This window comes from Miscanthus floridulus, chromosome 1 (genome assembly GCF_019320115.1).
Source record: "Miscanthus floridulus cultivar M001 chromosome 1, ASM1932011v1, whole genome shotgun sequence".
Lineage (NCBI taxonomy): Eukaryota > Viridiplantae > Streptophyta > Magnoliopsida > Poales > Poaceae > Miscanthus > Miscanthus floridulus.
In genome coordinates this window covers 20,338,522-20,359,716 of record NC_089580.1, presented here as the reverse complement: position 1 = coordinate 20,359,716, position 21,195 = coordinate 20,338,522, and the positions used below count along the sequence as shown (strand labels likewise).

At 50.1% G+C, this 21,195-nt stretch overlaps 4 protein-coding genes and 2 pseudogenes across 5 annotated transcripts; 4 read left to right on the top strand and 2 right to left on the bottom strand.

The window, feature by feature from the left end:
• Positions 1-4,195: 4,195 nt before the first annotated feature.
• On the top strand, positions 4,196-5,861 carry LOC136452992 (secreted RxLR effector protein 161-like). The gene is made up of 2 exons (XM_066453570.1): positions 4,196-4,796; positions 5,830-5,861. Exons 1-2 carry the CDS (start codon positions 4,196-4,198, stop codon positions 5,859-5,861), a joined length of 633 nt encoding a protein of 210 aa, XP_066309667.1.
• Positions 5,862-7,087: 1,226 nt separating this feature from the next.
• Positions 7,088-7,471, top strand: LOC136452981 (uncharacterized; annotated as a pseudogene).
• Positions 7,472-8,156: 685 nt separating this feature from the next.
• Positions 8,157-12,805, bottom strand: LOC136475182 (uncharacterized). 2 transcript variants are annotated; one of them, XR_010763118.1, is made up of 7 exons: positions 12,248-12,805; positions 11,591-11,708; positions 11,155-11,483; positions 9,674-9,790; positions 9,490-9,588; positions 8,900-9,414; positions 8,157-8,680 (listed from the first exon to the last, which is right to left on the bottom strand). XR_010763118.1 is itself a non-coding variant. In XM_066472735.1 (6 exons), the coding sequence occupies exons 1-6, from the start codon at positions 12,733-12,735 to the stop codon at positions 9,012-9,014; spliced, it is 1,554 nt and encodes a 517-aa protein (XP_066328832.1). In that variant the 5' UTR covers positions 12,736-12,805; the 3' UTR covers positions 8,731-9,011. The 2 variants fall into 2 exon arrangements, 1 of the variants encoding a protein (XP_066328832.1); XM_066472735.1 differs by lacking the exon at positions 8,157-8,680 and having other exon boundaries at positions 8,731-9,414.
• A 1,612-nt stretch (positions 12,806-14,417) lies between these two features.
• Positions 14,418-16,013, bottom strand: LOC136452969 (UPF0481 protein At3g47200-like; annotated as a pseudogene).
• A 1,924-nt stretch (positions 16,014-17,937) lies between these two features.
• Positions 17,938-20,729, top strand: LOC136475171 (1-aminocyclopropane-1-carboxylate oxidase-like). The gene is made up of 2 exons (XM_066472728.1): positions 17,938-17,954; positions 19,924-20,729. Coding segments are annotated over exons 1-2 (780 nt in total). The 5' UTR covers positions 17,938-17,952; the 3' UTR covers positions 20,702-20,729.
• Positions 17,989-19,468, top strand: LOC136475163 (probable transcription factor At4g00390). The gene has a single exon (XM_066472722.1). The coding sequence runs from the start codon at positions 18,178-18,180 to the stop codon at positions 19,291-19,293; it is 1,116 nt and encodes a 371-aa protein (XP_066328819.1). The 5' UTR covers positions 17,989-18,177; the 3' UTR covers positions 19,294-19,468.
• Positions 20,730-21,195: the final 466 nt, after the last annotated feature.

The following is a 21,195-nucleotide window of genomic DNA, read 5'->3' as shown; positions in this document are numbered from 1 at the left end:
ACTAGGGGAGGAACCACCGGGTATGCGTAGAAGAATTTTGGAGAAAACGCCCTCCAGAGCCAAGGCTCCAGCCCTGTCAGGTCGCACCTCGGTCCAAAACAGCACTTATCGCTTTCTAAAATTCAATTAAATCTATAAAAAATATTGGACCTATAAAATGCTCTCCCTCGGTAGCCGCGGCAGGGACAGACGCCGAAAGAGCTCTCTTGTTGCTGCACTGTAGCCGCGGCAGGGATAGGCGTCGAAAGGGCTCCCCTGCCGTAATGTAGCTACAGCAGGGGCAGACGTCAAAGTCAGCTCTGCTGTCATATCTAGTCACTGTAGGCAGCCTGACATGTCTGTGTACTAGGATTAGATGGGTAGAGTTGTATATATGGCTTCCCACTGCAACTCAGTAAAGAGAGAGAGTTCAGTTTTGCTATCTTCTCTGTAGAGCTCCGGCCAACGCTGGTGCGTGTGTTGCATGTGTGTGCGCTCTGTTCGCCCTCCCTCTTCTCCCTCCAGTCGTATGGTCGGCAACAACGGTGAGCGGTCGGCTCACCCATGCGGGAGATTTCAGAACCAACAAGTGCTATCAGAATCATACAAGCGCCGTTGTCGGACTAACCGCTGGCGATGACGGACGATTTGGAGATGGGTGACAGCAACGGTGCTCTTGTGATTGCCCAGCCACGACAGGAGGTCGTCGTGCGCACAGCGCGGGAGGTCAGCGGTATCAGTTGACCGACGCTGACTTGCACCAACTATGGCAAGTGGACGGTGACCATGAAGGTCAAGCTCATATCCCGACGGCTCTGTAATGCCATTGACAAGGGCACCGACAACGAAGAAGACGACATGTCAGCGTTGGAGGCTATCCTCGCAGGTGTGCCAGCGGAGTACAGGAAGCCGTTGGAGGCGATTGCAGCGATGCGTGTCGGCTCCGACCACGAAAAGAAGGCGACGGCCCAGCTACTGAAGCAGGAGTACGTCACCCTCAAGTTCAAGGATGGTGAGTCGGTGGAGGACTTCTCCCTCCGCCTACAGTATCTCATCAGCAAGCTGAGGAGCCACGGCGTCACCATCGACGAAAAAGAGGCGGTCTCCAAGTACCTCCACTCTGTGCCGGTGAAGTACATCCAGACCGCTCTCTCCATAGAGACGATGCTGGACTTGTCCACCCTCACCATTGAGGATGTGACAGGCCGTCTGCGGGCAGTGGACGAGCGCATGGAGCAGGCCACAACAACGATGGACAGCGGCAAGCTGCTGCTGACAGAGAAGGAGTGGGCTGCCCGGATGAAGGAAAAGAAGTCTGGGGAAGCGTCCTCTAGCCACGGTGACGATAACAAGCGCCGCGCGCAAGGCTTATTTGGAGAAGAAGAAAAAGGTCGACCCCAACGTCTGCAAGTGCTACGGGAAGACGGACTATTGGGTAAAGGAGTGCCCAAATCACAAGCAGGAGAAGAAGGCTGAGGCTCATTTAGCGCAGGCTAATGAGGATGATGAGGCCACCTGATGGCGACATTCTGTGCACTACACGACGTTGAGGTCAAGGAGAAGGGAGAGGTGATGGCGGTGGAAGGGCATGGCAAGGCTCTGAAGGTTGTCAACCTCGATGAATCACGCGCCCAAGTCCACCTTGGATGTGTGGGCGACGAGTAGGAGCAGCGGTGGTACCTGGACTTCGGCGCCAGCAACCATATGACGAGCTCCAAGGAAGCCTTCTCTGAGCTCGACGACAACGTGACCGACACAGTGAAGTTCTGTGACAGCTCAAGGGTGGCGATCCGAGGGTGCAGCACCATCATCTTCAGGTGCTAGAACGGCGAGCACCGCGCGCTGATAGATATATATTACATCCCACAACTACGTTCAAGCATCATCAGTATTGGCCAGCTGGATGAGCACGGCAGCGAGATACTGATCAAGGACAACGTCCTCAGGATCAGGGACCGGGAGCAGTGGCTTCTTGCTAAGGTGAAGAAGTCTTAGAACCGGCTGTACCTGTCTAACTTGAAGGTGGAGCAGTCGGTGTGTCTAGCAGCACGACACACCGAGGAACCGTGGCTGTGGCATGCCCGGTTCGGCCATCTTAGCTTCGACGTGCTCGGTCGGCTGGAGAAGATGGTTCGAGAGCTGCCCCACATCAAGCACGGAGGCGAGCTGTGTGACAGCTGCCTGGTCAGGAAGCAGATGAGACTATCGTTCTCAAAGGTGGCCAAGTATCACACGGCGGACGCTCTCGAGCTCGTCCACGACGATATCTGTGGGCCAATCACGCCAGCCACAAACGGTGGTCGCCGGTACTTCCTCCTGCTCGTGGATGATTGCAGTCACTATATGTGGCTGCAACTCTTGACGAGCAAGGATGAGGCGCACGGAGGCGATCAAGAAGTTCAAGGCGCGCGTGGAGGCGGAGAGCGGCAAGAAGCTACGCGTGTTGCGGATTGATCGCGGTAGCGAATTCACTTCGATGGAGTTCGCTGCGTACCGCGTGGATTAGGGTGTGGTGCGACACCACACCGCGCCGTACTCGTCACAACAGAATGATGTGGTGGAGCGGCGGAACCAAACGGTGGTTGGCATGGCTCGATCCATGATGAAGACCAAGAGCATGCCGACAAGGTTCTGGGGTGAGGCGGTGACCACGGCGGCGTTCATCCTCAACCGCGCGCCCGCAAAGGCCCTAAAGGGCGTGACGCCGTTCGAAGCTTGGTATGGGCGCAAGCCGAGCGTGTCCTTCCTCTGGACATTCGGTTGCATCGGCCACGTCAGGAAGACGAAGCCGGTCCTCACCAAGCTAGAGGGCAGGAGCACTCCGATGGTGCTCCTAGGCTATGAGGAAGGTACCAAGGCGTACCGGCTCTACCACCCATGCGGAGGCAAGGTGGTTGTCTCACGCGACGTCGTGTTCGACGAGAAGGCGGCCTGGGACTAGGACAGTCCGGGCATGGGGGAAGCTGGTGACTTCACCAGCATCTTTGTTGTCGAGCACTTGGTCATCCACGGTGGTGGAGACGCTAGAGAGGAGGTGTCGACCACTCTAGCAACAGAGCCGAGCACTCCTGGGGCGGTGCCGAGCACTCCGAGAGGGGTGCCGAGCACTCCAGGAGTGGTGCCGAGCGGTCCTGCAGTGATGTCGACCACTCTAGGACGTGTGCCGAACGCTCCCATAGCGAAGCCGAGAGGTCTTGAAGTGGTGCTAACCACTCCAAGACTAGTGCCGAGCACTCCTGCAATGGTGCCAACCACTCCAGGAGTGATGATGAGCGGTCCAGGAGTAGTGCCGAGCACTGCAGCGGGGGTGTCCAGCACTATAGGTGCTGTGTCGACCACTCCGGCGGAACAGGGGAATCTATTGACATCGATCGAGTTCGCCTCACCTCCAAGCAACATCACCGAGTTCGTGGATGCCTTCCACAACGATGAGGAGGTGCGGTTCTGTAGGCTAGATGACATCATCGGTGGCACAGGGTCCTCAGGCCTGGCGGGTCGACTGCTCAATAACCCAGAGCTGCTTCTCGTCAGTGCAGAGGAACCATCCACGTTCGTGCTGGCCGAGCGCGATGCAAATTGGCGACGGGCGATGCTGGAGAAGATGAAGGCAATCGAGGAAAACAAGACATGGGAGCTCGTCGATCCACCTCTAGGATGTCGTCCGATCGGCCTAAAGTGGGTGTACAAGGTCAAGCGAGATGAGCGCGACACCATTGTCAAGCACAAGGCGTGCCTCGTCGCTCGAGGCTTTATCCAGCGCGAGGGCATCAACTTCGAGAAAGTCTTTGCGTCGGTAGCGCGCATAGAGTCTATCCGACTGCTGCTGGCTTTAGCAACAGTGAAGGACTGATGCGTCCATCACCTCGATGTAAAATTGGCTTTCCTCAATGGCGAGCTGGCGGAGACGGTCTTCGTTAGTCAACCTCCGAGTTTCGCCATCAAGGGAGTGGAGCACAGGGTGCTCCGACTGCGCAAGGCGCTCTACGGGTTGCGGCAGCCCCTACGAGCGTGGAATGCCAAGCTTGACGCCACGCTGGGCGAGCTTGGGTTCATGCGGTGCGCAACCGAGCATGCACTCTACACGCGGCGATGGAGGAAGGAGGAGCTCATCGTCAGCATGTATGTGGATGACTTGATCGTCACCGGCACGCGTGCGGGGGACATCGATAGCTTCAAGCACGAGATGTCGGCTCGTTTTTGAATGAGCGATCTCAGCATGCTGTCGTACTACCTCGGCATCGAGGTAAGACAGGGGAAGGAGACGCTCACGTCCTGTCAGAGCGCGTACGCCTCGAAGTTGTTGAAGCGGAGCGGCATGGCTGAGTGTAAGTCGTGTGTGACTCCGATGGAGGAGCGGCTGAAGCTGACGAAGGCCAGTACCGTGGTGAAGTTAGATGCAACACTCTACCAGAGCATCGTCGGTGGTCTGCGCTACCTAGTCCACACGAGGCCGAACATTGCATTTGTCGTGAGCTATGTCAGCCGCTTCATGGAGGATCCCAGTGTGGATCACTGGGCCGCGGTGAAGCAGCTGCTGCGCTACATCAAGGGGACAGTGGATCAGGGGACCGTCTTCCCCAAGACTGGCGAAAGTGGGATGCAGCTCACTATGTTCAGCGATGCAGACATGGCGGAAGACATCGACGGACGGCGAAGTACCTCTGGCGTGCTCGTCTTCCTCGGGTCAGCTCCAATCTCATGGTTGTCGCTGAAACAGAAGGTGGTGGCGTTGTCCACATGCAAGACAGAGTACGTGACAGTGGCCACAGCGGTGTGCCGAGCTGTGTGGCTGCGCCGGCTGCTGGGCGAGCTGATCGGTGTGGAAGCTCACACACCAGCACAACTAGCCCGCCATCGCCCTCACGAAGAATCCAGTTCTCCACAACCGGAGCAAGCACATCGACGCCAAGTTTCACTTCCTCAGGGACTGTGTCGATGGAGGGCAAATCATCAACGAGTTCGTCGAAACTGGTCGACAACTCGCGAACGTCCTCACCAAGCCGCTCGGCCGTCTTCGGTTCACGGAGCTAAAGAAGATGATCGGCATGGTGAAGGTTATAGGGTTAGCAGCAGGATTAGGGGAAGAATTATAAAATAAATTGTCGCTTCCCCTCTGTACGCGCGGCAGGGGCAGACGTCGAAAGGGCTCACCTGTTGCTGCACTATTGCCGCGGCAGGGGCATGCACCGAAAGGCTCCCCTGCCGCGCTGTAGCCATAGCAGGGGCAGGCCCCCAAAGTCAACCCTGCTGTCATATTAGTCACTGTAGCAGCATGACAGTCTAGCATGTCTGTGTACTAGGATTAGATAGGTAGAGTTGTATATATAGCTTTCCACTGTAACTCATTAAAGAGCGAGAGAGTTTAGTTTTAGCATCTCCTCTGCAGAGCTCCGACGAACACTGGTGTTTGTGCTGTGTGTGTGCGCTCTGTTCTTCCTCCCTCTTCTGCCTCCGGCCGTAGTATATGTGGTCAGCAACGACGGTGAGCTATCGGCTTACCCATGCGGAAAATCTCGAGACCAACAGGACCTAGGCTGCTGATTGCAGGACGTTAGCTATCCTACATTATTTTACTCGTAGGGTATCCTTACAGTATTACTCTCACAACAGATGTACTTCCAAAATAAATGTCGCTATCACAATACTTCCAAATAAATGTAGCGGTATTCGTGACTAAGTTTATAGAAAATATTAGCAACATTTATATCTCCAAATAAATTTACTAAAAATAGCTTCAACGATCTATCTAATAATATCATTTACTATAAATATTAATATTTTCTTATATATATTTGATCAAAGTTAAAAGCATTTGACTTCTCAATAAGCGAGAATAACACTTATTTTTAGATGGAATGAGCAGCAGCACTGCATTAAAGTAGAGTTGAACAGGCCCACTAACATTTTTTTATATTAACTCGGTCCTATAGAGGAGTCATTCATCCTAATTTAAACAATCTTAAGTTTGTTTAAATTTATACGAAAAATATTAATATTTAAGATACTAAATAAATATCATTAAAAATTTTATAAAATATATCAACATTTTATATTTATTGTATTCGGTGTCATAAACGTTGATATCTCTTGTTTAAAGCTAGTTTCATGTATATACTACTAGTTGTCACATGAGGCATATTATGATTTATGTGCTAAAAGTTAAAATAATTGAAAATTTTGTTTTAGTAATTAACTATCTTGTAGTACCGTGGAAGGCGCCCTTACATTATACACCTAAATTCTGAGCTCTGATATCAGGGCCTGTTTGGAACAGAGGAATAAAAAATGTAGGAATGGTAGAAAATATAGGAATAGGAAAGGAATGTGGTGGTAAAACAGAGGAATAGAAAAACACAGGAAATTTACATGAATGAGCGTTTGGAATGCAGGAATGAGGTAGTAGAAAAATCTCATTATATTTGGACTAATGATGTGCTTGTTTTGCTAAACTTGGTAGCTTAGGCAATAGTGTCTTGTCCTTTTTCTCACTGATACATGGCAGTAGTGTTCGGTAGCTTAGGCAGATGTGCATCATGTCACAGGGAAATTTCCAATGGCCTAGACCGGATGTTTTTTTTCCTTCAAAATGCATGAGTGAAGGAAACTTTCTATAGGAAAGGATTGCTCAAATCCTGTGTTCCAAACACATGAACAGTACATAAAATAGAGGAATCTTGATTCCTGTATTTTTCCTTTGGAAATCCTAAGGCCTCAGCCTGGAGAATTCCTATGTTCACGATGAATTCCTAAAGGGGACTTGAGGAGGAACCCATGAGAACATTACCAACGATTTCCAAACAAACGACATCGACTTCTCTATGCCCAAGGTCTCTTCGAACAGAACAAAATTCAGTGTACCACGCCGATACGTTCAATGGCGAAATGGTCTCTGAACTAACTTCGTATGGCGCTCTGAATAGCCTAGGTAGAGTGGTTGACAGACATAACGCATTACGAATTTACGATGTACAAACCACGAAGTTTATTACTGTAATTCTTGTCGTTGACTTTGACTACCAAATTTCACCTCTACCCAGCAACTTCTCGGAGTCAAAATCTCTTGTTCAAGGGGGAAAAAACGATCTCCATTTGCAGGGAAAGAAAGAAAGAAAGATAGAAAGATAGCAGGAGAAGCAAAACAGACGGACGAAGTAGCCATGGCGGCGTCGATCGAGCTGACCAAGGAGTACGGCTACGTGGTGCTGGTGCTCGTGGCGTACGCCGTGCTCAACTTCTGGCTGAGCTTCCAGGTGGGCAAGGCCCGCAGGAAGTACAAGGTGTTCTACCCAACCATGTACGCCGTCGAGTCGGAGAACAAGGACGCCAAGGTCCAGTCCTCGTCGAACCGCAACTGGAAGCTGCTAATTCTATTTTCCTGTGTGGTTGCTTGTGAGAGCAGAGAGGGCACCAGAACTCGCTGGAGGTGATGCCGCTCTTCTTCGTCATGCTGCTGCTGGCGCGGCCTGCAGCCAGGGGCGGAGCTAGGATTTAAGCATAGGGGGGCCGTGCAAACCGACAACAACCATGCATGTCAAAATATATACATGCGACAAAGATGCATATAACACACAAATAAACGTTTATGCTGTGATACAAAAGAAAGCAGAAAAAACTAAAAAATGAAGGGAGTTTAATTAGACTCAGGCCTCTAACCTTTACCTGATCAATCTAATTCTTTGACCGAAAAAAGAATTACGGTAATAACAAGTAGTTAAACAGGGCCAAAACTAATTTGCACTAGCCTAAATGTTAAATGGCAAACAATCGGTCACTTGTCGTTTAGCTTCGGACAAAATGGTCACTTAAACGGTAGACGATTAAACGGAAACATCATACCACTGTGTAGCATTTAAATTTTAAATATTGACCAAACTCGCTAATGCCAATTGAAGATCAATTTTGAAGGATTAAACAAGAAAAAGTACTGATTTCAATTAACTAGCTAATTAGAATGTGTGGTACGGAGATAAATTAATGTTTGATAAGCAATAACGAAAACAAAAAGATATGGAGAAAATATTAGAAAGACATAATTTTTATTTATCTAAAATACTATTAGATATTAATATGAAGTAAGAACAAAAAAAAGTATAGTACTAATAGTATCATTAACTAGCTAATTACATAATTAAACACCTAATTTACGGGGTATATTATGGGAGTTATGGGAAGGTTTGGGGGTGCCAGGCCCCCCTCAGCCCCCTCACCACTGCCTGCAGCACCCGGTCGTCGCCGCCGGGCTCGGGGCCCTCTACACGGTCGCGAGGTTGTTCTACTTCACTGGATACGCCACTGGTGTCCCGGCTAACCGGATGAAGATTGGGTGCGTCTTCTTCTTAGCAAAAGCTCGCCGTGACCCGTGAGATTGCATTGCTATGGTTGTCCATAAAGCCATAACGTTGGTGGTGCACACTGCAGGAGGCTGAGCATTCTAGCGGGGGTTGGGCTGATTATCTGCACGGCATTGTTCGGCATCAACCTGGTCGTCAGGGAGATGCTCTGAGTTCTCAAGCTTCGAGTGACTCTAGGCTGAACTCTGGAGTAGTCCAAGGGGGCTTGAAGAATATGGATCATACATTCCTGTTCCTAGTTTTATTCCCTTGTCGAATAAAGTTCATTCTTGGTTTTGCTGTGAAGGATTGTACCACGAATGTTCTTTTCTTCTGCACCAGTGTTCAAAGAAAGTGATACCTGTCTTCATCTGTTTTGCCAGAAAAACAAACACATGATCCTATTTGCTCTAACCATCTGAGTTCTATTTTTTCTTTGGTAAAAAATGTACTCCTTCGATTCTAAATTGCAAGACATTTCTAGATACATAGTTTTTGTTATGCACTTAGATATGCATTGTGTTTAGATACATAGTAAAAACAATGTAAAAACCAAAACGTCTGGAAATTTGAAACCAAGAAGGGCGTACCCAGTGCAGAGAGCTCCCGCTCTGTGCGGGGTCTGGAGAAGGGTGCCAGTGGCAAGCCTTACCCTCGCCTGTGCAATGCGAGGAGACCGCGACTCGAACCCGGGACTTCCGGTCATAGGCGGTAAGACTCTACCACTTGCACCAGGCCCGCCCTTCTGCTCACAACATGCTTGCGCACACCTTCGTACGGTAAGACTTCGTCATCCTCATCTTCCTTCGTGCTTCTACGCTTGGCAGTAACGAGACCATCCTCCAGATCGTCGAAGCCTCTGCTCTTGGCAATGGTTCTTCTCTGGTCCGGTTTCAACCTCATGCTTGCCCCACGCTTGTGGAACCCTTCATAGGGAGAGACATTGTCATCATCACTCTTCTGATCAATATAGTCAAATCTTCTACTCTTGTCAGCCCCTCTCGTTTTTCTCAATCCCAGCTGACTATCCTGGGTATCATCCTCAGGGCGGTCCCGATTGCACTTCTTGCAGAAAATGTTGCGTCGGAAGTTAACAAAGTCACATCTGTAAAGGGAGGCAACGTCTGATTAGCATGCGAAAAGTGGAGAAAGTGACAGAGAAGATTAAATTGCCACATACGAGGAGCACTCCCACTCTCCAGGATTGAGTTGCCTCTTCGGGCGAGGTTCTTCACATTTAAAACAAATCTTGTTGTGAGAGAAGTTCATAAACTGACACCTAGGAGGCACAGACAGGGTGATGCAAATCAAACGGTGCTGGAAAGAAATGGAAGAAAAAAGGTATAATGTAAGGTGAAAGTTACTGTGTGCAGATCCAATCGCCCATTTTCATTTCAGCCATGGCTGCTTCGATTTTCTTTGGTCCATCTGCTTTGCATTCCTTACAGTGACGATTACGAGCAAAATTTAAGAAGTTACAGCTGCCAAAGATGAGGGGAGTTTAAGAACATAATGCTATCAACAATTGTTCCAAAGAATATAGAACGAACAAATGAAAAGAAAAACAATGAAGTGAACATGACAATAGCCCACAAAATGGCACAACCATTTGTACTGATGTGAACTAATGGTATGATAAAAAAAAGGGCAGACCCAGTGCCGGAGGCTCCCACATGAGTGGGGTCTGGGGAGGTGAAAAACCGAGGCAAGGCTGCTTCGAACCCATGACCTGGTGACTCAGTGAGACAACTCTCACCACTGCACCAGGCCTGCCCTTCTAATGGTATGATAGTATTAAGAAAAAGTATGTAGAATGATCACACAAAAAAGTATCATAAAGATTGGTTTTGAAGATATTGTCATCATGTACAATGAGGGTTTACACATCAAGATATCGCACATGGATTTTAAGTTAACTTGAAACAGTTTTGGTTATATACTTCACCTTCTAAGATTTTTGCATCATCTATGGACATAAGGAGGTCGAAATTCTCTCAATACTAGACATGGTTAGCACACATACTTCCAGCATGGATGAAACTTCCAAAACTTGGTTCAAACCTCTACACATATACTGTTACCTTACAAGAAAATATAAATTGGTGAAAGTGCTGTTCAGCAAAATATCTAAGAATGCTATGATAGAATGCTTCAGGATTGAAATTATATAAGATGACATGGAAACAGCTTATGTCATTAATGAAAAAGTCCAATGTGTCAATATGATAGTGTGCATTTCAGCTGTGCAAAATCCGACACAAAAGGTATGCTCTCCTTTTTTTTTCGAAACCAAGAGGAATGCATATAGGAACCAACAAAAAAGTTCGATGAGAATGCTCAAAAAACTGGGTGTCCTGCAGAGCTTTAGAATCAATCTTGATTGGATTGGAAACAGCCATTAAAAAGGTCAACACTTCCTTATGGAGTTATGGGTATCAACAATCCAAAGCATTGCAAGTGATGAAGTAATGAATAAGCATATAAACCAGTCAACCACTTCCATGGAAGATGAAACTAATACTTTTTAATGCATCTTGGAGGAATCCCGATGGGAATTAGTAGTCAATGACCAACGTAAGAAATGATGGATATAAAGATGGCCTTCTGAAGAATGTTGTGGTGAAGGAAAATGCCATGATCTTCTAACTGTTGCAAACACATAGTGTACAATAACAGCTCAACAGCGTATTTAAATCCATGCAGAAATAACTCGTGTCCATGGTCTCTAGCTTTTACTTTCTATAGGTCGAGATAAATCATAAACAACATTACAAAAATAAACCCCCATTCCTTCCCTCCCATGAATGTGTCATAAGATTCAACTTGCATAACATAAAGAACTTACTTAGTGCACAACCAGTCACCCTTCTTCATTTCAACTGCAGTTGTTTCTCTCCCCTTCCCATCTGAGCCCTGAGACTTCCTAGAAGCTTGAAATGAAGGTTTCGGAAGAGATTCATCGATTGCTGTGTCGCTAAGTTCAATAAGCCGTGAGAGAAGCTTTTTTGCAGATTCTTGCACGCTTTCGATAACTGAGTTTTCTCCTGAAAGGTTTTTATCCATTGCGTAACTTAGCAGTATGCGAACAACATCAACAGTCTTAACTTCAGCCTTGTCCTTTGGAGTGATATAAGCTTTATCACAAGATGCCTTAAAATTGCAAATGCTGCATGCCTGGTATTTGGGCACAATACAATGATATTGTTATTGTGTAGTTAAATTTAAAACTGAAGTCGGAAAGCTATTAATATTATATATTTAGAAATGACAATTAACCTTACATCTTCTTCTTTGACCATCACAAACTCTCTCAACCTTTTTGCAGAATTGATGGGCTTCCGATTTTTATTAGGACATCCAGACATGACAATAGCTTGAATATCCTGCTTGGGAAGCGAGCTGCAGCAGTGAAGCACTCAAATAAAAATCCAGTTTAGCCAGAAGATATACAACGCTTGCTGCCAGGTCATGGGTGTGAAAACCCAGTTCATGACATAAGCACTGAAGACAACCATGACCCAAATGTTGATATTTTAAATAACGTTACAAGTTTATATGCGTAACTTTTAATTCCATGTCAATCAGAAGTTGGTAGTTATGAAGAGGGGTGGGGTGGGGGCATAATTCAAGACTACTAAATATCCTCATACGTACGGCAGACATTTAGTAGATATTCTTCAGTCGACTGAGTAAAAAATGCAGGAAGCGTTGATATAATGGAAGGCATGCAAGTGGAGAATTATTGGCTATCACTATTTGGATCCTATTTCATGAGCACACCAAAAGGCCCAATTAACAATTTGCGGCTGCATCCGGAATTTTGCTATCACTAAATCAGCGGCATGATTATTTGTGCAGCATACGAAAAACTGAATTACGAGATCCGTGTATTCTAATGATTTCATAAAGTACGAGACCGAGAAATTTGATTCCGGCACCTGAGGAGATCGAAGCGGTCGCGCGCAAATTTGAGGCACGCATTCTTCACCCTGTTCTCGTCCCAAAAAGGATAAATGTCTACCGAGGCCACCGCGCTATCCGCCACAGACACCACCGTGTTACCGGAAGCAGACGCTGCTGCGTTCTCAGATGCAGCTGCAACCGCCGCATCCCCATCTCCGGCGGCTCCCTCGCCAGAACTCACGCTGGAGGAGGGCACGCCTTGCTCGAAGTACCCCTTGGCCCGCAGCTTATCGAGGAAGTCGCCCCACTCCGGCCACGGGTGGCCGGCGGATACAGCCGCCTCGGCAGGGTCGGCGGCGACATCGACAACCGCGGGGACCGCGGAGCAGAAGCGGAGGGAGTGGAGCGGGCCCGGGTGGCAGCGGGAGGCGGTGGGGAGTAGGTAGCTGGAAGCGAGGCGGCAGGAGCGGAGGAAATAGGAGCTCAGAGTGAGCTTTAGGAGCCTGGAGGAGGAGGCAGCCATGGCGGACGAGTAGCGGCGGCCGTGAAGATCAAGCGAACATGTAGGGGAGTGGGTGGAGAGGATTAGGGTTTAAGAGGTTTTGAGACTCTGGCTTACTGATCGTTACTAACCCTCTTTGTCAATGTCAATCAACGAAAAAACAGTGTGAAAGATACTGCCTCGTCCATAAAAAAGTACCCCCTCTATTCTAGATTATAAAATATTTTGATTTTTTAGGTATATATTTTTATTATATATTTAATCATAGAATATATCTCGGTATATATATAGTAAATACAAAATATGTAGAAAAATCAAAACAACTTACCGGGGTGTTCGGCTGTACTACTTTCAGCTGGTTTCAGTTTATTCTCTCTCACAGAACACTATTGAATCATCCGAAACCATGCGAAATTCACTGTGCAGTGAACCATCCGAACACGCCGTATAATTTTAAACGGAAGAGTACAATTCTAGTAATTGATTGTATCAACCAAACTTCTATAAGGTAAATACAAACCTATTTAGATGTAGATGATTATTGTCGGGTTCATAAACCCAGGGTCCCTAATGAGCCCGCTTTCCAGCAAAAGCTCGACCCGGCAGACGGCGTTACGAACGACACGCAACTCCTGGGCCAGCCCAGATACCTAACGACGGGCCGAAAGAGCGATCCAGTCTCCGACCGGAAGGCCTGGCCAAAGAGGGGACGACGCTCGCTTCCGACTTCCAACTCCTTGACAAAGTTGTCAAAATATGGGTGAATCCACGATTAGGTATCAGATAAATGGCAAGAACACCAATACCTCTTTTAAACTCCAAGCAGAACTATGATTTGCAAATATAAAGTGCATGCAAATATTTTGTGATTCTAAAACCAATGTATTTTATAAAATAATAGTATCTAAAAATACTGAGTCTAATGGGAGCCTTATCCCTTTATCGATAAGCCGACTAGATTAGCTGATAAGGGTGGAACCAACTAGCAAATCAATAGTGGTTTTGTCATTTTGACTTTTCTAAATACGTTGATTTTGTTAAATATCTAGATATAATATATCTAGACGCATAACAAAATTTATGTATCTAAAAAACTAAAAATAACTTATAATTTCTAAAGGAGGGAGTAGTTGGGTATGTTTGCCTAACTTGCTCACCTCGATTAATCAAGCAAGACCAGCCTTGCCAACGCGGGTGAGTAGATTGCCTCATGCAAGTTTGTCTAGAATCCAAATGTGACTTCTTGCTCGGCAAGGTGAAGCAAGACACAACAACAACAAAAAAACTAATGGTCCGTCTGGTTCGGTCATGAGCTGTGAAAAGGCAGTTGTGACTCATGAGTTATGAAAAAAGTTGTAAGCTATTTTATTAAAACAAAAGTTAAATGCACCAGAGATCTATTAGGTCCATCAACTTTCAAAGTGACTTTTTGGGTCCATAAACTTTAATGTTGTATCACTTAGATCCATATCCCTCCACATAGGCTTCTCGTGTTGACGTGGCCTGCTGACTTGTCGTTCTGAAGCAACTGTTGACCGTTCATTTCGTCAAACACTCTGTGAGCACGCAAGCAGGTGCCGCTGCCGTTGCCGCGGCCACACGGGTGTGCGAGCGGCCGACTGCCGCCGTCCACGGACTCCTCCCCGCGGCACCTGCGCTCATGCGGCGCGGACGAGGCTAGGGCCTCAGCCATGGCCGCGTGGTCACCGTAGCTCCGATGCGCCAGGACCATGAGCACTCCGGCACCCAGGCTCGTCGGCCCAGTTGAGCACGTCAACGAGGGACAGCACCGCGTCGGGGGCACGACTCACCGCGCGGCGGCCCTTGGGGCAGGCTGCCACGAGGTTGCATAGCACGGCGAGCGCGCGGTCCGTCACGGGGGCGGCGTCCCCCACGGCAGCCACCAGCGTCGGCGCGAGCCCGGTCGGCAGCCACCAGCTGTGGGCGCAAGAGCAGGTGAGCGAGGGGACGTGGAGAAAACGCTGGACGAAGTCGACGCGTCGGTGGAGGTGTTGCGGTGGCAGCAGAGCCCGTGCCCGCGGCCTGCCGGTGGTGGCGCTCGCGGCCGGCAGATCCTGCGCACGCCGGCAACCGGTGGTGGCCCGCGTGCCCCTTCCTGACTCCCTGTTCTTCTCCCCTCGCTCACCGTTCATGACCAGGTTGGCGCGCCACAAGTTCCACGGCTTCCCGCAGTAGGCGTTCACCTCCCGCTGCACAACATCCAACAAGCTCTGCGGCTCGAGCACGACGTCCTTGGAGATGCCGTTGAACAGCTGCGCCACCGCCTTGTCGCTGCCGATGGCGTTTTGGATGATGCCACTGGTGCTGAGCAGCGCCACGTCCTTGGCGGAGTCGATGATGTTGTCCATGAAGAAGACGTACGCGGTCACGTCGTTGCCGGCGCCGACGTGCAGCCGCTCGAACGCCATCAGGTTGAGGAACATGTACTCGGTGGAGTCGTCCACCGACACCGCCGGCATGCTCACCACGCCGCCGCGGAACCAGATGTTGTGGAGGCTGTCCGAGTTGGTCTTCCTGAACTGGATCCCGGCCTCGTACAGCTCCACCGCCTACCGGATGATGTCCGTCGTATCCGGCGCGATATCCCGTGACAGTACCTGTGGCGGCTGCTTCGGGCCATAGAGCATGCTCCGGCGGCGCACGTCGAGCGAGTGGAGCCCTAGAGTGCTGCCCGGCGGCAGCCGGGATGATGGGGACCCGGACATGAACCTCAGCACCATCCTGTTGATCATGTCGACGCTCTGATGTGTTCGTGACACCATCCATATGCACAACAGCATGATTCAAACAGCCGTCGACGATCATCATCTCCAGGAACCGCTCCCTCCCGTCGGCGCCGCGCCACTCGTCACCGAGGTCCAGGTACGCGCTCTCCAGCTGCTCCACGACGTCCTCCACGGCGGTCGTGAACTCCTCCAGCGGCCACTTGGCGCGCCGGAGTAGGTGCCACAGCGCGCGTCGCTTGTGCTCCTCCATGGACAGGAGCTCCCCATCGCGGCCGTGGTGGAAGGGGCCTAGGGACACCACCCGCGGCTTGTACGCCTTGCGGTTCAGGTCCTTGATGCACGTCGGCACGCGGTAGATGGAGTGGCGCTGCCACCGCGACACCTCCACCGACGCGTTGACTTCGTCCAGCATCTTCTCCACATCCCCTCACTCACCTGCTCTCACGCCCACAGCTGGTGGTTGCCGGCCGGGCTCGCGCCGGCGCTGGTGGCTGCCGTGGGGGATGCCGCCCCCGTGACGGACCGCACGCTCGCCGTGCTCTGCAACCTCATGGCAGCCTGCCCCAAGGGCCGACACGCGGTGAGCCGCGCCCCGACGCGGTGCCGTCCCTCGTTGACGTGCTCAACTAGGCCGACGAGCCCGGGGGCCAGGAGTGCTCATGGTCCTAGCGCACCGGAGCTACGGTGACCGCACGCCCATGGCCGAGGCCGTCGCCTTGTCCGCGTCGCTGGAGCGCAGGTGCCACGGGGAGGAGTCCGTGGACGGGGGCAGCCATCCGCTCGCACGCCCGTGTGGTCGCGGCAACGACAGCGGCACCTGCTTGCGTGCTCACAGAGTGTTTGACGAAATGAACGGTCAACAGTTGCTTCAGAACGACAAGTCAGCAAGCCACGTCAGCACGAGAAGCCTATGTGGAGGGATATGGATCTAAGTGATACAACATTAAAGTTTAGGAAAAAGTCTACTTAACCCCCCACCTTTCATACATGGTCTACTTCACCCCCAACTATGAAACCGTCTGTTTTACCCCCTAAATTTTTCAAAACCGTCTATTTTACCCCCCGGGCGGTTTTTGACAGCAGTTTTGCTACAGTAACAAACTGGTTGCTACAGTAATGGTGGGTTTGAATTTTTCTTTTTTTTATTTTTGGTGAATCTTTGAAAAATCACAGTAAATCATAGAAAAATCATAAAATAAAAAATCTAATTTTGTTGGACTCCACATGAGTAGATCTACATAGTGAATATATAATACGGTATGCTTTAGTACAAAATTTTTACTGTAGCATTAGATTAATTGAAAAATCTAATTTTGTCTGTAATTAATTGGAATAATTCATAGCTGCAGTTTCTATGGTTCAATTGTGGTGAAATTTTTATGGTACGCTAATTATTGTATGCTTGAACTATAGTAAAAATTTCGTACTCATTGGACTATGTATAACTTAGTTATAGATAAATTCTAATTAATTACAGATAAAATTAGATTTTTCAATTAATCTAAAGCTACAAAAAAATTTATACTAAAGCATACCGTATTATATATTCACTATGTAGATCTACTCATGTGGAGTCCAATAAAATTAGATTTTTCATTTTATGATTTTTCTATGATTTACTATGATTTTTTCAAAAATTCACCGAAAATAAATAAAAAAAAGAAAATTCAAAACCAACGGCACTGTAGCAAACCCACCGTGCCTGTAGCAGACCCACAGCTACTGTAGCAACCCGCTGTCAAAAACCGCCCGGGGGGTAAAATAGACGGTTTTAGAAAGTTCAGGGGGTAAACCAGATGGTTTCATAGTTGGGGTTGAAGTAGACCATGTATAAAAGGTGGGGGGTTAAGTAGACTTTTTCCTTAAAGTTTATGATCCAAAAAGTCACTTTAAAAGTTGATGGACCTAACTGAAACATCATCACAAGTTAATAAATCTTTAGTGCATTTAACTCTTAAAACAACTATAAAATCCACTCTCTCCCTTTATTTTCCTTGGAGCAATTATAAACTCTCTTTTCAAACTAATTGAAAAAAGCTGAAAACCAAAAGTAAAATAGTGTACGAAAAATTATACTAAAAAATAGGTTCATGTTCTACCGATTTAATTAGCGTTCGACTTTTATCGGTAGAAGCGCTTTTCAGCCAAACCAAACACGGTCTAAACAGATTCACGACCTGTTTGGAACATTGGAGTTTTATCGAAATTAGTTCATTTTGTGGAAAAAAAATACAGGAATAGAAAAAAAATCAGGCGTTCCAGTCAGTTACCAGATCTACCGCTGTACTGTACCTGTACGCGCGGATCATACACGTCGCTCGCAAAGAAGCGCAACGCTCCCCGCGCCGCACCAAACGACACCCAGGTCCGCGCGTCAGCGAGCCACCGGCCCGCAAACCCACTCGAGCACGCACGGCGGCACGGCATCCCCCACCGGCCACGGCCAGACCCAGAAGGCGACAGAACCCACGGATTCCGGGCGAACCAACCAATCCACCCCAAACCCCAAATCGGTCGCCCTCCGGCCTCCGCCCCTATCCCGTCCCGTCTCGCCCTAGTCGTCTCCATCCCACCACCTCCCCCCGTCCGTCCGTCCGGCCGCGCCGCGCCGTGCGCGACCCAATCCACCACGCCACTTCCCTCCCGTCCCGTCTCGTTCTCGTCGCACCTCGCCCCGCCCGCTCGCTCGCTCGATCCGTGCGCGCCAGCCAGCGCCATGGCCTCGGACCAACAGGCCCTCACGGTCCCGGTCCCCGTCCCGCCCAACCCTAACCCGACCGCACCAGCCGACCCGACCCCGCCCTCGGCCTCCGCCGCGCGCAAGCTCCCCATCAAGCGCCGCTCCCCGCGGCCGTCGTCCTCGCCCCCATCCTCCTCCTCCCCGGCCTCCTCCGACCCGCTTCGCGCGCCCGCGCCCGGCGGCGGCGGTGGTGGATCCGACCAGCAGCAGCCGCCCTTCAAGTTCCAGCGCATCTGGTCCGAGTCCGACGAGCTCCGCTTCCTGCAGGGCCTCCTCGGCTGCGGCGCGCAGGGCCTCGTCTTCCCGCGCGACCTCAACGTCTTCTACGACCGCTTCTCCGAGTCCATGCCCCAGCCCTACACCCGCGCCCAGCTCTCCGAGAAGCTCCGCCGCCTCAAGAACAAGTTCCACAGCATGTCCGCGCGCGTCGCGGGGGGGCTAGACCCGGCTCGCCTCGCGCCGCACGACCGCGACGTGCTTCACCTCTGCTCCAGGCTGTGGGACCCCGCCAACGCCGCCACGTCGCCCTTCGCGGCCAGCGCCGGAACGTCCGGGAACAAGCGCCGCCGCGCCAACCCGCGTGGCACGCCGCTCCCTCCCCCAGATGCGTCTGGGGATAGTAACTCCCATGACTACAATGGGATTGGCTCCTCTGCTCCCGTCTTGTTTCCGGATGGTTCCAATGGAGAGGATATGTTTTACCTTGAGCAAGAAAGCGGGCACCTCGGTGATCATGAAGGTGCTGCTCTGGTAGCAGATAGCAGATTTGGTGTTATTGTGCAGGAGCAGCCTGAGGCCGTGGTTACTCTCCCGAATGGGAACAATGGAATTGGCAATGAGATAAATGTGGAGTGTAAAATGGTGGTGCCGTGCAGCAATGAGCATCGAATGGCAAATGCTGTCCTAGATGTGTTTGAGGAATACCTGAGGGACGCAAAGAGTAACGGGATTATCAATGGTGTCAATGTGGACGGGAGAGCTGAGGAAAGTGAGCTTGCCAAGCGGTGGAGAGCGCAGAGGATGGATGAGCTTGATGTCTTAAGCCGGAGGCTGAGGTTGCTCGTTGAGTATGCTGCAGCGGCTGGGCAGTGAAGCAGAGATTTTGGTGGTTTTGGTGATGTGCCTCCCACCCTTTGCCCCGTTTGTATAGAAGCTAGGTTCTTCTGCTATGCTTTGTAATGTCTTCCTCAGCTGGATCCTTGCCTTTAGAAAGCCTACTATTTGCCTATGTACCCTCGAGTTTAATAATCTGAGCAGCATAATAATCTATGATTTTAGCACTGTTATTCGCATGGCTTCCTGCTGTTGATACATGCCGGGTTCGTTTGGCTGACAAGACATGGCTAAAAATACTGTTGACTGATTTGTTGTAAAAAAAATATTATTTGTTGGCTGAAAAAGTACGACGTATAAGCGAGAATGACGATAGATGATTGATAGATGATTGCTCTGTTAATGTAGCTTCAAGCTTTCACATTCCTTGCTCTGTTAATGTAGCTTCAAGCTTTCACATTCCATTTTTTTAAGGGGAATTTTGTTGCAGGACATCGCTAAAAAGCCTAATATGCTGACGGACACCGCCAAGAGCGAAATTTGTCCAGTACAATTACAAAATCGCGTCCATTTGCTGAAACACACCGCACCGAATATTTTATTCATTTATCAGATTTGCGGAGAGAGAAGGTGGGAAAATGACTCTTCTGCCCTCGTCTTCAACCTTGGGCGCACGCTGGAGGCGCTCGTCGACACGGAGCGGCGTGGCGAGGAGGTGGCGCCCGTGGACGACCTGGACTGGGAGGACATCTTCTACATCCACGATGGTTGCCAGTGGCCGTCCGACCCGCCGGCGTTCAAGGAGACCATGCGCGAGTACCGCGCCGAGCTACGGAAGCTCGCCGAGCGCGTCATGGAGGCCATGGACGAGAACCTCGGCCTCGGCAGGGGCAGCATCAAGGTTGCCTTCTCCGGCGACGGCCGGCACGAGCCCTTCTTCGGCACCAAGGTCAGCCACTACCCGCCGTGCCCGCGCCCAGACCTCATCACGGGCCTGCGCGCGCACACCGACGTCGGCGGCGTCATCCTGCTGTTCCAGGACGACAGGGTCAGCGGCCTGGAGGTGCTCAAGGACGGCCAGTGGACCGACGTGCAGCCGCTCGCGGGCGCCATCGTCGTCAACACCGGCGACCAGATCGAGGTGCTCAGTAACGGCCGCTACCGCAGCGTGTGGCACCGCGTGCTGCCCATGCGCGACGGCAACCGCCGCTCCATCGCCTCCTTCTACAACCCGGCCAACGAGGCCACCATCTCGCCGGTGGCGGTGGCCAGTGGCGGGGAGGCGTACCCGAAGTACGTGTTCGGCGACTACATGGACGTGTATGCCAAGCAGAAGTTCCAGGCCAAGGAGCCCAGGTTTGAAGCCGTGGGCAGCCCAAGGTTGAAGACGAGGGCAGAAGAGTCATTTTCCCCACCTTCTCTCTCCGCAAATCTGATAAATGAATAAAATATTCTGTGCGGTGTGTTTCAGCAAATGGACGCGATTTTGTAATGGTACTGGGCAAATTTCGCTCTTGGCGGTGTCCGTCAGCATATTAGGCTTTTTAGCGATGTCCTGCAGCAAAATTCCCCTTTTTTCAATTAGAAGCTGTTTGTCGGTGTTTTCGGACCACCGACGAGTAAATTTGTATTTACGCGTCTGTCTCGGATGGTGTGCTCAGAGGACATATGTGTTTATACTAGTTCGGGCAGAACGTCCCTACGTTTAGTTTGCTGCTGTTCGTGTTACCGACACTTGGTTTGCAGTAGGGGTTACAAACAGGCGAGAGAGGGAAATGATCTCAAGTCTTTGGTGAAAGAAATGAACGGGTGCTGAGAGCTCGATCACTGCTCAGCCATGTGCTCGTATCGTGCTCTTTTGTGTTTTATCTAGTGGTCCAGTCTTGTGCGGATCTGCCTTGATCCTCTTTGTGGGGCGCCCTGCTTTTTCTTTTATAGGCC

Bases quoted from the DNA above. Each gene is read 5' to 3' on its own strand.
- LOC136475182 (XM_066472735.1), bottom strand. From the start codon at position 12,735: ATGGCTGCCTCCTCCTCCAGGCTCCTAAAGCTCACTCTGAGCTCCTAT. The intron at 11,709-12,247 runs GTGCCGGAATCA...TCACTGCTGCAG, and splicing joins GACCGCTTCGATCTCCTCAG to CTCGCTTCCCAAGCAGGATA. The intron at 9,415-9,489 runs GTATGTGGCAAT...CTCCCTTTACAG, and splicing joins GGAGAGTGGGAGTGCTCCTC to ATGTGACTTTGTTAACTTCC.
- LOC136475163 (XM_066472722.1), top strand. From the start codon at position 18,178: ATGGCCTCGGACCAACAGGCCCTCACGGTCCCGGTCCCCGTCCCGCCC.
- LOC136452992 (XM_066453570.1), top strand. From the start codon at position 4,196: ATGCTGTCGTACTACCTCGGCATCGAGGTAAGACAGGGGAAGGAGACG. The intron at 4,797-5,829 runs GTGTGGAAGCTC...ACTTATTTTTAG, and splicing joins GCTGCTGGGCGAGCTGATCG to ATGGAATGAGCAGCAGCACT.